Source organism: Symphalangus syndactylus, chromosome 18 (genome assembly GCF_028878055.3).
Source record: "Symphalangus syndactylus isolate Jambi chromosome 18, NHGRI_mSymSyn1-v2.1_pri, whole genome shotgun sequence".
NCBI lineage: Eukaryota > Metazoa > Chordata > Mammalia > Primates > Hylobatidae > Symphalangus > Symphalangus syndactylus.
Window position 1 is genome coordinate 58040029 of NC_072440.2, and position 15888 is coordinate 58055916.

General features: G+C 42.2%; 1 protein-coding gene across 5 annotated transcripts in view; it reads right to left on the bottom strand.

Moving 5' to 3' along the window:
- The window catches only part of KREMEN1 (kringle containing transmembrane protein 1), a 122764-nt gene that overhangs the window by 66741 nt on the left and 40135 nt on the right, over positions 1 to 15888 (bottom strand). For all 5 annotated transcript variants that reach the window (XM_063623407.1, XM_055254390.2, XM_063623408.1 and 2 more), the window contains exons 4-5: positions 7029 to 7153; positions 3219 to 3372 (exon numbers count right to left, since the gene is read on the bottom strand). In XM_063623407.1, coding sequence (XP_063479477.1) covers positions 3219 to 3372; positions 7029 to 7153 — 279 coding nt within the window. The remainder of the gene's footprint in view (positions 1 to 3218; positions 3373 to 7028; positions 7154 to 15888) is intronic.

Below are 15888 nucleotides of genomic sequence, written 5' to 3' on the forward strand. Positions count from 1 at the left end.
TACTAAAAATACAAAAAAATTAGTCAGGCGTGGTGGCGGGTGCCTGTAGTCCCAGCTACTCTGGAGGCTGAGGCAGGAGAATGGCGTGAACCCAGGAGGCGGAGCTCGCAGTGAGCCGAGATTGCGCCACTGCACTCCAGCCTGGGCGACAGAGCAAGACTCTGTCTCAAAAAAAAAAAAAAAAAAAAAAAAAAACTACAAAACTGCATTCTATTTCTTCTTGATCTAAAATCCACCATTTTAACCATTTTAAAGTACAGATGTTCCTTGACTTATAATGGGGCTATGTCCTGATAAACCCATTGTAAGTTGAAAATATCAAAGTCAGAAATGCATTTAATACCCTGATAACCTACTGTAAAGTTGAAAAATCATAAGTTGACTCTCCTAAGTTGGGGACTATCTATCTGTGAATCAGTGGTGTTTAGTATATCCACAATGTTATATAATCATCATCCCTATCTAATTCCAGAACATTTTTATCACCCTAAAAAGAAAACCCGTACCTATTAAGCAGTCACTCCATATTCTTCCCCTTCCCCCAGCCCTTGGCAACCGGGAATCTGGCTTCTGTTTGTATAGATTTGCCTATTCTGGACATTTCATATAAATGAGATCATAAAATATATAGCTCTTTGCATCTGGTTCTTTCATTTAGAATAATGGTTTCAAAGTTCATCCATGGTGTAGCATTTGCCTCAGTGCTTTATTTATTTTTATGGTTGAATAATATTCCATCATATGGATATCCGCTTTGTTTATCCATTCATCAGCTGATGGACATTTGGTTTGCTGTCGCTTTTTGGCTATTGTGAACAATGTTGCTAGGAACATTGGTATGTACGTTTTTTGTGGAAACATGTTTTCAGTTCTCTCAGGTATATACCTAAGAGTGGAATTGCTGGGTCATACAGTTACTCTCTGTTTCACGTTTTGAGGAAATGCCAGACTGTTTACTTTTTTTTTTTTGAGACGGAGTCTCACTCTGTCACCAGGCTGGAGTACAGTGGCACGATCTCAGCTCACTGCAACCTCCACCTCTTGGGTTCAAGCGATTCTCGTGCCTCAGCCTCCCGAGTAGCTGGGATTACAGGCATGTGCCAACACAACCAGCTAATTTTTGTATTTTTAGTAGAGACGGGGTTTCACCATGTCAGCCAGGCTGGCCAGACTGTTTTCCAAAGCAGCTGCATGGTTTTACATTCCCACCAGCAATGTATGAGGGTTCCCAAGTCTCCATATATCTGCGAACACTCATTTTCCATTTTTTAATTGACATTGCATTCTATTTAAAGTCAAAAAGCAGGTAGTAAACCCTCACACTACTCCTCTTTCCTCTCTAGCACCTCTCTAGTGGCTTCTTGGCAGTGTGAATCCCAGCAAGTTATTTATCCTGTCCATGTCATATGGCTCTCTTCTGTGAAATGAGAGTTATCACAATAACCCCTACTTCAGAAGGGTGCCAAGAGAACCTAATGTGATAATTTACATAAGGCCTTCAGGCATACTAGGTACTCAAGAAACATTTATTTCCTTTGTTTTCTCACTTAAGAGTATACTAGGCATTTTGCAAGTTCAGAAAACTTACTCTCCTGAGTTAGAGTGTTAAGGCAGAGAATCTTATAATAATGAACTCTAGAATAAAAGGCTAAATAGATGTGCAGTGCATAGTTATTTGCCAACTAAGCATTAGCAAGATTCCTTAATCATTAGGCAAAGTTCAGTCTTTAGCCAAAACAAAGGTATCAAACTAAGCATTGGTCTGGACATAACAGGATGTATAGGAATCAACTGGCAGTCTCCAATGGGCACACTTAGCTAAAAAAACCAATTGACTGCGAGTTCTGTTCACTAATCCTGTCTTCTCACCCTAAATACAGACACACTTTAGACAATATCTAAGCTATAACACATAAAAGGCTCAGTTATAAACCTTGGCTGGGTTTTATAGTCACCATATATATAGTGGCTGAACTGTGTCCCCTAGAAAGATATATTCAAGTCCTAACAGCTGGTACCTGTGAATGTTATGTAACCGAGTTAAGATGAGGCTATACTAAATTAAGGTGGGCCCTAAATCCAATGATTGGTTCCTTTTAAGGAGACACACAGAGACACGGACACACAGACACACGCAGAGGGAAGATGGCCATGTGAAAGAGAAGGCAGAGACTGGAGTGCTGCAGCCACCAAATGTCAAGGATCGCCCACAACCACCAGAAGTGAGGAGGGCTTCCCTGGAGACTTTGGAGAGAGCATAGCCCTGCTGACACCTCGATTTTGGATTTCTAGCCTCCAGAACTGTCAGAGAATGACTGTTTGTTGTTTTAAGCCATCCAGTTGGTGACAATTTGTTATGGCAGTCCTAGGAAACTAATAAGCCATATGTCATTTTTGCTCAAAACTAGCCATGCTGCCTGGTTGAGACGCCAGTAGCACACCTCCTCTTGCCTAAAGGCCAAAGTCACCACAGACACTACAATATTTCTTGGTAATCTCGAGCCTTTTTTTTGTCTGCCTCCACTATCTTTAAATCTGGTGCTGCACGGTGCTGTAATTATCATAAAGTCTCACTGCCACAGAGAGGATGCTGGTGGATTATGATGAGGAGTCAGTTGGCTCAGTGGTTAGAACATGATGTTGGTGAGGTCAAGGCCCTGGATCCACTCCCATTCTGAACACACTTTGCCCCTGGCCAGTAACTCACAAATGCGGCAGTTTAGAGAAGAGGTGGGTCAGGGCAAACCCAATGCCAGGCCTGAAAAAACAACTTAGAGCTACGCTCTCTTCTCAGATGTATCACAATAATATATAAATCCCAAATGCCTAAAAAAAAAAAAAAAAAAAGTCAAAAGGGTTTGGAAATTATATTAAATCAAGAGGAGAATAAAGCTGATACTGGATTGTTATATTAATGTCTATGTAAAATTGGAAAGGTTATCATTTCTGGGTTGTCTAAGCATCACACAACAGGCCATGTTGCTTCAAACCATTTGGCATGACTGTAGCTAATCCCTTTTTAAGTGTCTGTTCTCTCTTCCAGAAGGCAGGGGCTGAGTCTTCACGCACTGTGCTATATTCCCAGGGTCTAGTCACGAGTATTGTCTATTGCCAAGTGAATGAATGAATACATAGAAGGGAGGGAGGGTGGGCAGGCTTGTTGCTCTGGTCCAAGGGTTCCTGTGCCTTGGGCAGTGATGGGCACAGGGCATACTCACTATCAAAGAGGATGATCCTGCCATCGCCACCACAGGGTTGGGTGTGATCCCCGAAGCAGACGCTGTTGCATTCGGTACTGGCTGCCTCCCCGTACTTCCAATAATCAGGATTGTTTCCACAGAAGCAAGCATAGCCTGACTCCATCCCAGCAAACTGCCACAATAGAGAAGCAGCACACGGTAAGCAACATCAGGGATGTCAGATAGCCTGAAGGAGCCTGGCAGGGTGGGCTTCCAGCAAGCAATTAGCCTCAAGTTCCCAGGGTCCCTTCCCCTGGGACCTCCCACTTCTTCCACTCTTGCAACACTTAATTTCAAGCCGACCGATAAGTACGCAACCACCAATACGTTTCCCTGTCGGCGAGCATCACTTTTTAATGTTTGTGTTTGTACCGCACTTAATAAGCTTTAAGGGGGAGAAAATCTCATAAACTTAAAATGTGAGTAACAGCTAAACATTTTATTGACTGTTTACTATGTGCCAGGTAGTGAGTGCTGTATAGCTAACCCTCAAAGCAAACACATTATAGGCCCCATTTTACAATTTTGTTTTTACATTGCTATATAGTATTTTGGCATATAGTTCTGTAAATTTTAACACTTGTATAGATTTGTGTAACCACAGCCAGGCATGGTGGCTTATGTCTGTAATCCCAGCACTTTGGGAGGCCGAGGCAGGTGGATCACTTGAGGTCAGGAGGTAGAGACCAGTCTGGCCAACAAAGTGAAACCCCATCTGTACTAAAAATACAAAAATTAGCCAGCCATGGTGGCGGGCACCTATAATCCCAACTGCTTGGGAGGCTGAGGCAGGAGATTTGCTTGAACCCAGGAGGTGGATGTTGCAGTGGGCCAAGACTGCATCGCTGCACTGCAGCCTGGGCAACACAGTCAGACTCTGTCTCAAAAAAAAAAAAGATTTGTGCAACCAACCACCAGTACAATCAGGATTCAGAACAGCTCCATTACCCCAATAATTTTCTTTGCACTATTGCTTTATAGGTCCCCTCCCCCAGAACCCCTGGCAACCACTGACCCATTTTTCTTTACTGTAGTTTTGTCTTTTTGAAAATGTCACATAAATAGAATCATACAGTATGTAATCTTTTTGAGACTGGCTTCTTTCAGTCAGCATAATGTCTTTGAGATTCATCCAAATTGGTGTTTGTATCAATAGTTTACTCCTTCTTATTGCTGAGCAGAGTTCATTGTATGGATGTATCACAGCTGTTTATCTGTTGGGCTGTTTCTAGTTATTCATAATTATGAATAGAACTGCTATAAGCATTTGTGTACTGATTTTTATGTGAATATAAGTTTTCATGTCTCTAGCATAATAACTAGGAATGGAATTACTAGGTCATATGGTAGATGTATATTTAACTTTATTAAAAAGTGCCAAACTTTTTCCAGGAAGACTGTGCCATTTTAGATCTGCACCAACAATACATGAAAGTCCCAGTTGTTCTGTATCCTTGTCAGCACTTGTTATTTTCAGTATATTTTATTTTAGCCATTTTAATAGGTATGTAGTGGTACCTCATTATAGTTTTAATTGGCATTACCTTAATGGCTAATGATGTCGACTATATCTTTCTCTTTTTTCTTTGTTTTCTTTTGTTTTTGAGATGGAGTCTCACTCTGTCATCCAGGCTGGAGTACAGTGTGGTATAATGTTGGCTCACTGCAACCTCCGCCTTCCAGGTGCAAGCAATTGTCCTGTCTCAGCCTCCCGAGTAACTGGGACTACAGGTGTGCTACCACGCCTAGCTGATTTTTGTATTTTTAGTAGAGACTGGGTTTTGCCATGTTGGCCAGGCTGGTCTTGAACTCCTGACCTCAAGTGATCCTCCTGCCTTGGCCTCCCAAAGTGCTGGGATTACAGGCTTGAGCCATCACACCCAGACGACTATCTTTTCATGTGCTTATTTGTCATCTGTATATCTTCTTTGGCTTCTTTTCATGTGCTTATTTGCCATCTGTATATCTTCTGTTCAGGTCTTTTGCCCATTTTTAAATTGCTTTGTTTGGTTTTTTTAACTATTGAGTTGTTTGGCTTTTTTTTTTTAATTTTACACACTATGGATACAAGTTCTTTGTCACATATGTGATTTGCAAATATTTTCTCCCAAGCTATAGCTTGTCTTTTCATCCTGTTAAAAATATCTTTCACAGAGCAAGATCTTTACATTTTTATGAAGTCCAAATTAAAATGTACCAATTTTTTCTCATCATGGGTCATGCTTTTGGTGTCTCATGTAAGAACTTTCTGCCTAAACTCAAGTCACGAAGATTTTCTCATATCTTCTTCTAGAAGTTTTATAATTTGACATTTTACAGTTAGATTTGGGATCCATTTTGAGTTCAGTATGTAGTCTTGTGTTGCAGTGGCGTGATCTCGGCTCACTACAGCAACCTCCGCCTCCTGTGTTCAAGCAATTCTCCTGCCTCAGCCTCCTGAGTAGCTCGGATTACAGGCACGCACCACCATGCCCAGCTAATTTTTGTATTTTTAGTAGAGACAGGGTTTCACCATGTTGGTCAGGCTGGTCTCGAACTCCTGACCTCGTGATCCACCCACCTTGGCCTCCCAAAGTGCTGGGATTACAGGCATGAGCCACCGTGCCCAGCCAGTATGTCTTAATATGTCTCTTCTTTTTATTGCTGAGTGGTATTCCACAGTATGGGTATACTGTACTTTGTTTCTCCACTCATCACTTAATGGACGTTTAGATTATTTACAGTTTGGAGCTATTATGAATAATGCTGCTATGAACATTCATGTATAAGTCTTTGTGTGAACACAGGTTTTCATTTATCTAGGGTAACTATCCAGGTGTGATATTGCTGAGTTTTAAGGTACGTGCATATTTAACTTTGAAAGAAACTTTAAGATCTTTCTTCAAAGAAGCTGTAGCATTTTACATTCCTACTAGCAGTCTATGAGAGTTTCAGTTGCTCCACATCCTTATAAATTCTTAGTATTTTCAGTTTTAACTTCAGACATCCTGAAGTGGTGTGCAGTGGTATCTCATTATGGTTTTAATTTGTATTTCCCTGACAACTGCTGATGCTGAGCATCTTTTCATGTGTTTATTGGCCATCTATGTATTTTCGGGGGATAAAATATCTCTTCAAATCTTTTGCTCATTTTTAAAATCAAGTTGTCATATTGTTGAGCTGTAAGTGTTCTTTATATATTCTGTATACAAGTCCTTTATCAGATATATATTTAACAACTACTTTCTCCTAGTCTGTGGTCTGCCTTTCATATTCTTAACTCTATTTTTTGAAGATAATATTTTAATATTGATAAGTTCAATTTACCAACTTTTTAAAATGATTTGTTTTTGTGTCCAACTTAGAAATCTTTGTCTAACCCAATATTTTAGGATTTTCTGTTTATTTTTCTAGAAGTTTAGTTATTTTAGGTTTTTTTAAAAACTGAAATGTAATTCACATAATGTAACATTCACTGTTTCAGTGTATATTTCAGTGGTTATTGGTATAGTCACTGTGTTGTGCAGTCACCGCCATCTAATTCCAGAACATTCATAACCCAGAAAAGAAACTCTGTGTTGATTAGCAGTTAGTACCAATTCCTCCCACCTCCCACCCTCTGGCAACCACTAACCTGCTTTCTATCCCTATGGATTTGCCTATTCTAGACAATTCATGTAAGTGGAATCATAAAATATGTGGCCTTTTGTGTCTAGCTTATTTTACTTAGCACTTATTTTTAAGTTATCTGAACAAAATGCATTTACATCTTTATATTTTTCTATAGTTACATAGCCACAGAGTCATCACCTTGAACCTCTGACTCCGACAAAAACTGATGCAAGTTTGTATGGTGAGTTTGTTGGACGTTTTACTGGTGCCAGTCAGAGGAGGTGGGTTTCCATGATCCTTGTAGCAGCCAAGGTTTCCAGGCACTAAAGAAAAAAGAAAAACAAAAGAATTTCGCAACATCTGGCTGTGAAACACCAAGAAGGAAAAGCGATTTGTGCCAGGTACTTTCATCTCAGCCAGTATTTCCACTCCTGAGGTACAAATAAATAACAAGCAACCAGCTTTGAAAATGGAAGCTTTAGTGTCCTCTGCTAAAAACCATGTTTTTGTTTTATTTTGAAGAGTATGTGAGACTAGGTCTACCTTTAACTAACCAAATACATTTTTTTAAAAAAACTGTTTAATATTGATAGGATTTAGTATTGAAGAAAACTAGGAACAATTTCCTAAAAACAGAAAGACTCCAGTAATGTAAATTATGTTTCAGAGTTACCAGAGGGCAGGAAAAGCCCTCTCAGAAGCCCATTATCCTATACCTTCTATGTAAGCTCCTACTTCCTTCAAAAATTCCACAAGTGGGTTTCCTCAAGGACTTTTGGTGAATATATTAGTTTCTTATTGCTGCTGGGACAAATTACCACAAACCTAGTGGCTTTAAATAACATAAATTTATTAGCTTTCAGTTCTGAAGGTCAGGAGTACTAAGTGGGGCTTATGGGTCTAAACTCAAGGTGTTAGTGGAGCCAAGTTACTCCTAGAGGCTCAAGGGGAGAATCCATTCCTTGCCTTTTCAACCTCCTAGCAGCTGCCCATATGCCTTGGCTTGCAGCCGCACCATTCCACCCTCTGTTTCTGTCAGCACCTCTCCTTCCTCCCTCTGTTTCCTTCATCACCTCTCCCTCCTCCCTGTTTCCTTCATCACCTCTCCCTCCTCCCTGTTTCCATCATCACCTCTCCTTCCTCCCTCTGTTTCCTTCATCACCTCTCCTTCCTCCCTCTGTTTCCATTGTCACATCGTCTTCTCTGACTCAGATCCTCCTGCCTCTCTAAGAACCCTGTGATTACATTGGTCCCACCTGGATAATCTATCACAAAATCTTTCATCATATCTGCAAAATCTCCTATGCCATCTAAGGTAACGTATTCACAGATCCTAGGGATTATATCATGAACATCTTTGGAGGGCCATTCTTCAGCCCACCACACTGAGCATATTAGTGTTTCACAGCCACACATCAGATGGTTTGGTCTAGTAGAAAAAGCTGTAGCTGAGAACAAAGAAAGCTAAATATATGTACCAACTCTGGTAGACAGCTTTCAAAGATGGACCTCCATGATTCTGCTATGCATTCGATGTTTGCATACCCCTGTGACACTTTGTCTCTGCCCTGGCACAGAGCAACTCTCTGGGGATTTTCTGGGCGACAGAGCATCTTTTGTTCTAATGAGGCAACTCTTGGTAGGCTCCTGGATAGCTTCAGGATGGGGGCTAGTCACAAGAAAGATGAAGCCATGATTAAAAGCTTGGAACTTTCAGTCCCACACCCCACATCCTCCAGGGAGGGGTGAGAGTCTAGAAATTGAGTTAATAATCAATCACGCCTATGTAATGAAGCCATCATTAAAATTCCTAAAAGATGCCATTTGGAGAGCTTCTGGGTTGGTGAATAAATATCTGTGCCAGGTATGGCAAACTCCACAAGAACAGAAGCTCCTGTGTACAGGATCCTTCCTGACCTCACCCTATATATCTCTTCATCTGCAGTTCACCTATAGCCTTTTAATTTTATTTTTTAAATTATTGAATTGAGATGGGGACTTACTATGTTGCTCAGGCTGGTCTTGAACTCCTAGGCTCAAGCGATCCTCCTGCCTCAGCCTCCCAAAGTGCTGGGATTACAGGTGTGAGCCACCATGCTTAGCCACACCTATATCCTTTATAATAAACTGGTAAGTGTAAGTGTTTCCCTGAGTTCTGTGAGCTGTTATAGCAAATGATCAAACCAGAGGAGAGGGTTGTGGGAACCCCCAATTTGTAGCCAAGTTGGGTCCCACTCCTTGTAATTGGCATCTGAAGTGGGGGGCAGTCTTGTGGGACTGAGTTAGGTAGTGCCATAACTTAATTGTAGGACCCCCAGGTGGTGTCTGGAAACTTGGAGAATTGGCTGGTTTGAGACAAATCCATACATCTGATGTTAGAAGAGAAGTGTATGAATGTATGGGAAAAGGTTTTTTCCCCCTACTACTCCCTAAAATTAATATATTGAAGCCTGAATTCCCAATATGAAGGTATTTGGAGGTGAGGCCTTTGGGAGGTAATTAGGTTTAGATGAGGTTATGATGGCTGAGCCTCCCTGATGGAATCACTGCCCTTATATGAGGAAGAGACCAGAACCCCCTCTCTCTCTGCAGCCAGAAGGTAGCCCTCAGCAAACTAGGAAGAGAGGCCTCACCGGGCACTGAGTCGCCAGCACCTTGACCTCGGACTTCTTAGCCCCTTGAGCTATGAGAAATAAATGTCTGTTGTTTAAGCCACCCACTGTATGGTATTTTGTTACAGCAGCCCAAACTGCCTAAGACAGATCCCCAATTCCTGGTATTCATGCCCTTGTATAATCTCCTCCCCCTGAGTGTGGGCTGGACTGCTGACATGCTTTTGACAAGTAGAATGTGGCAAAGTTGATGGGATGTCACCTCTGGGATTAGGTTACAAAAGATTATGACTTCATCTTGCTTGCAGACTCTCTATTGTTTTCTCACTTTGTGTATTTCTATGAAGCAATAATGAAGCAATATGCCATGTCAGGGGCTGTGTGGTAAGGAACTGAGGGTGGACTTCAGCCAACATCCCACAAGAAAAAGAATTTCACCCAATGGTCCACAATTAACTAAATCCTACCAACAACTATGTGAGGTTGAAAGTGGATCTTTCCTCAGTTGAGCCTTCAGATGAGACTCCAGCTCTGGTAGACACCTGGATTGCAGCTTTGTGAGACACCTTGAAGCAGGATATTGCTAAGTCATACCCCAGATTTCCTGACCCACAGAATGCATGAGATAATGAATGTGTGTTGTTTTAAGCCACCAAGTTTTGAGATAATTTGTTATGCAGTAATAGATAATTAATATACCTTATAATAGATTGAATAAAGAAATTAATTCATCATGGGTCATGGACAATGAATCTCTGTGGACCTTAGTTTTCCATCTATATTATCGATTTATGAATCACTCCACTATCAGTTGAAGTCCTTTCCCTTTCTCCATTTGTCCCTCATTGTTTATATAACTGAAGATATAACAAAACACAAATGAGGCCTGGTCTCAGAAGCACTTCTAGGTCAGCTGAGAGTTATGTATTATACAATTCCAAAGTGACAGGCATATAGACTCTTAGGTAGCATTGTTTTTTTGTTTTTGAGACGGAGTCTCACTCTGTTGCCCAGGCTGGAGTGCAGTGGTGCAATCTCGGTTCACTGCAAGCTCCGCCTCCCGGGTTCACGCCATTCTCCCGCCTCAGCCTCCCGAGTAGCTGGGACTATAGGCGCCTGCCACCACGCCCAGCTAATTTTTTGTATTTTTAGTAGAGACGGGGTTTCACCATGTTAGCCAGGATGGTCTCGATCTCTTGACCTTGTGATCCGCCCGCCTTGGCCTCCCAAAGTGCTGGGGATTACAGGAGTGAGCCACCGTGCCCAGTCCGATAGTATTTTTTTCCTTTATGCTTCAGACTGGGAAACAGCATCGTCCAGTTTAATAAGCTTTATATCCACATTAGTCTTTTGGGCATATAAAATTATATTCATGTGTATGTGTGCATGTACACACACACACACACAGACACACACACATTTTAATGTATTCCACCATCTAACCAGCTCATTTTAAATTGGCAGGAAGTACCTCTGTTAACCCAAAGACTCACCCTTCCCCCTCTAAGCCAAGTGGTTACCTTTCTCCCTTGCGTCACACATGGTTCAAATATAACAAATGTGGCTCACCACACAAAAGTTAAAATGCATCCTTCGGAAACAAACTAAATCCCTATAGTAGCAAATGTAAACAGAAAAGCTCTATGCAGTAGGAGTCCAGTGTTGGTGGTGGAGGGGCCTGGCTTGGAAATGTCTGGGTTTTAGGGGTTTAAACAACTGCAGTGAGTCAAGCTTCTCTAGTCAAGAGCATATGATATAAACTGAGTTTGTTAAAGGGACCTTGCACGTGGAAACCTGAGCCAGGCATTTAATGGTTCTTAATAAGAGCTACTTGATGATGATCATCTTGGTCATTTACTCTGATTTTTCTCTCATTTATTCCATTATGCTTACAAGTAACCATGTTATTATGTATCAGTTTACAGACAGCCTAAGGCATATAATCATCAAATGTTAAGGTTAGACATAAACAAGGCCATGGCTTGCATTAACACAGCTGGAACCTCTAAGCTTTATTAATTTGTTGAGCAAATCCAGGTGGTTCATGTTTCAATAGGACAATGAGGTCTTGAAACACACCATGAGGTAGATCACTGGGAATCAGACCACAGCCTGCTGCCCTTCTAACCCATTTGAACATCAGTGGCCTAAGGTATCAAACTTGCCCCCAAAGGCAATCACTTGCCAATTGTGACACTGTCAATTCTACCTCCTACAATATCACATACATCTGCCCTTGCCTCTCTGTTCACGCTGCCACTTCCCCAGTTTGGGTCACCATCTCCTTTCACTTAGACCACTGCATCAGACTCCTATTCTATCTCCATTTCTAGGCTTACCCTACTCTAATCTAGTTAGCAAACTGCAACCAGAATAATCTTTACAGTACATTCCAGACAGAAGTGCAAAGGCCTGAAGCAAGAAAGATTGTGGCCTTGGCAGGAACTACAAGAAGTGAGCGTGACTGGTAGCAGAGAAAGGGAAAAGCAGCAGCAGCTGGTGAGGTAAATGGAGCCCTTCCCCAAACCCTCAAAGCTCTCTGGTTGCCCCCCAGGATAAAGTCCAAACTTTCTCACATGGTACACTGCTGCTGTTCCTGTGCTGCTCCCCCTTCCCCTCTGTGCTGCTCCCCATTCCCCTCTCCCACCACCATGACCTGTCTACCCTTCAGCTCACATTCTATACAGAGGCCAAATTGTAGTGTATTTGCAAGTTTCCCAACTGGACTTTGCTCTCTGGCCTCCTGGTTTTTGCACGTGCTATTCCCTGTGCTTAGAATATTCTTCCCTTTTTAAGATTTCAGCCTGAACATCATTTCCCCTGGGAAGCCCCATGGCCCTCCCATCCTCCCCACCCTATCCCCTACAAGAAAGAGGGTTATGTGTCCCTGCTGTGTAGTCCTACAGCAGTCTATGCTGAGTTTGATTCTGAACACCTGTTTACTCATCTCACTACCTGATTAACTATGAGCAACTTAAGGGCATGACTGTATCGTCCACACACGCCTGTATTCCCAGGGCCTGGAGTGGTCCCAGTCACAAAGCAGGTGCTCTAGGACTATATGCTGAATGAACAAGCACTTCCTGTGTCACCACTGAATCATGGGACGAGTGGATAACGGTACTTCTGTTTTTTTTTTTTTTTATTTCCATAGGTTATTGGGGAACAAGTAGTGTTTGGTTACATGAGTAAGTTCTTTAGTTGTGATTTGTGAGATTCTGGTTCACCCATCACCTGAGCAGTATACACTGCACTCAATTTGTAGTCTTTTATCCCTCACCCCATTCCCACCTTTTCCCCCTGAGTCCTCAAAGTCCACTGTGTCATTCTTATGCCTTTGCATCTTCATAGCTTAGCTCCCACTTATGAGTGAGAACATACAATGTTTGGTTTTCCATTCCTGAGTTCCTTCACACTTTGAATAATAGTCTCCAATCCCATCCAGGTTGCTGCGGATGCCATTAGAGTGGATAAAGGTACATCTTGGGCAGAGTGAATGAACAAGGTAGAGTGAAAGTGGAAAGCAGACTCAACCTGCATAACGACATCCACTTAAAGCTAGGAAATTAAGTTGGTTTTGACTCCTTTCTTCTCACTGTCTTCTTTGGCTATGTAGGAACATCATTCTGGATAATTGAGTATTCCATAAAGCTTAACTTTAAAACTTAACATTTCATCTTAATCATTTTGGATGAAACCTTTCTAACATGCATTAGATCTTTCTTAAACAAATTTAACAAGTTTAGCCTACTTTAAATTTTTCTTGGTAACTTAAGGTCATCAAATATACTTTAAAATAGCCCCAGACTGGTGCGCTTTTTTATGTTCTAGTGTCTGACTTTAATAGTTAATTTGTCTTTTGGTTGCTGTCTCAGTCCACGCAGGCTGCTATAACAAAACACCATAGGCTGGTGGCTTAAACAATGGACATGGTTCTGGAGGCTGAGAAGTCTAAGGTCAAGGTACTGGCAGTTTCAGTTCCTGATGAGGGCCCTCTTCCTGGCTTTCAGATGAAAACCTTCTTGCTGTGTCCTCACATGGCAGAGAGAGATGGAGCTCTGATTTCTCTTCCTCTCCCCTTTTTTTTTTTTTTTTTGACATGGAGTTTCACTCTTGTTCCCCAGGCTGGAGAACAATGGCGTGATCTTGGCTCACTGCAACCTCCACCCCCTGGGTTCAAGTGATTCTCCTGCCTCAGCCTCCCGAGTAGCTTGGATTACAGGCGCCCGCCACCATGCCCGGCTAATTTTTTTGTATTTTTAGTAGAGACGGGGTTTCACCATGTTGGCCAGGCTGGTCTCAAACTCCTGACCTCAGGTGATCCACCTGCCTTGGCCCCCCAAAGTACTGGGATTACAGGCGTGAGCCACTGCACCCGGCCCTCTTCCTCTCCTTATGAGGACACTAATCCCATCATGGGAGTCCCACTCTCATGACCTCATCTAAACCTAATTACCTCCCCAAGGGCCTCATCTCCAAATACCATCACATTGCAGGGTTAGGGCTTCAACATAAGAATGGTGGGGATGGGGGGTGAGGGACAAACATTCAGTCTAAAACAGTTGCTGTCAAGGCTGCTGCAACCTCAGAACATTAGAACTGAAAGGGGTCTTTGAGGGCATCTACTTCTTATTACTGTCAATGCCTGCAGTCTTTGCTTAACCTCTTCTTAATTTGCTGCTTCCTAGGCTTAGAACAAAACTGTGGAGCTTATAAGAACCGTATGAAAAATAGAACATGCAGCTTCTAAAAGAGGGAGGGCCATTATGCTCCTCATTTTCTGCCATCCACATTGTGGCTCAGGAGTGAGTTTTGCTTGCTCCCTTCCTAGGACTTGGTAATGTTCTGAAGGGCACTGGTGCCACCACCATGTGTCCAGGAGCAGGTGGCCTTTTACAGTGAGACAAACCCTAGGGTAAATTCCGGCATCTCCGTCACAGCCCTTCTCAGCTCAGTTTCATCAACAGAGGAATGAGAATCAATACGGACCTCAAAGAGTTCTTGTGAGAAATAAAATGAGATAATGTAAATAAAGTAAATACCACAAGGCCTAGCAGAATAGAATGTGCTGAATAAATAGTGTTTATCATCATTATATACAATAAGGCTTTCATCATTCACCACACAAACAAGAACAACTTGCTGAATAATAGAAAAATAAAATAGGCTGATTTAAAGGACAAAAATCAAAGGCAGCCACTTCATAAAACGGTTTGATTCCGGATATTAAAATATTAATCTCTGACATCTGTATAGCATACAGCGCATTTTCACATAAGTCAGCTCACAGGAAGCTCTAGCCCTTTCAGGGAGGCAGGACAGATGATATTATTCCTATTGGACAAAGAAGAAACCAGTCTAACAAGGTTAAAGGCCTTGTATGGGGACACACAAGGCAGAACTGGAGAGTCCGGGTAAGCTCCAGGGTTGCAGACTCCCATTCCATGGGTTTTTGTTTTTGTTTTTCATGTCTCTGACCCCTTTTCTTATAGGACCAGTCTGGGCAACTAAATGAAAGTGACTCCCTGAGACCAGAGATTCAAGACTGAATTCTCAAACACATCAGTCCCTCAACACTCTGTGCACCATGAGAGAAGCCTCTGCGGTTCCAGTCAGCCTCTGAGGGGGCCACTGCCCTCTGACTTGTCCTGGAAAGTGTGGCTCGAAGTCTAGTCAGAGAAGACACGTCATGTTGCTTCAAAAGCATTACTACTCAACTGAGTGGATTTCTAGATCGTGTCCCACCCTTAGCGCTTCCCAGAAGCAGGGAGGAAAAGCCAATTTGAAAAAGGATATTTGTCTTCAAATTCCTTTTGCATTTCAAGCTTACTTTGAAGTCTCTGTGGCTTGGTCATGCATTTTTCCTCTTACCAAAGAGGCTTCATCACTTTCAATTTTTTAAAAATTGCCTTAACATACAAATGGACCCCTTGTTTATCATAGCCGAGGCTTCAAAACTCGTGAAAATTAATTACAAACATTCAGATGTTGAAGATAAAAATTTTAGAGGAGTTAAAGAGAGATGGTCCTCCATTCACATTAACCCAGGAACTATTGTTCTTTTACTATCATAAGAAACAACTGGGAAGCAATCAGGCAGGCCCACTAAACATTGTTACATTTGAATATAACTGTGGCTTCATTCTGAAGGTACTGCGCACACCTCCATGGGGGCCTCCATGGTTGACAGCCGTTCTTTGAGAACCACCTATTACCCACATCACCTTCTCAGAGTATCTGCTCCCATAACTACTGCTGGTTGGGGACAAGACAAAGGGCTCCATCCTCTGGCCACAGCTGCCTCACACTGAGGCCACCAGATTCTCCTTCTTAGGAAGCTGGAATTGGGATCCTCTCAGTGAATGCAGGCACTGAAATTGTAGGGATTTGTCAAGTAGGAGTTGAGGCAACCAAACTCAAGTTTGAGCCATGTGAGTGGATGAGTG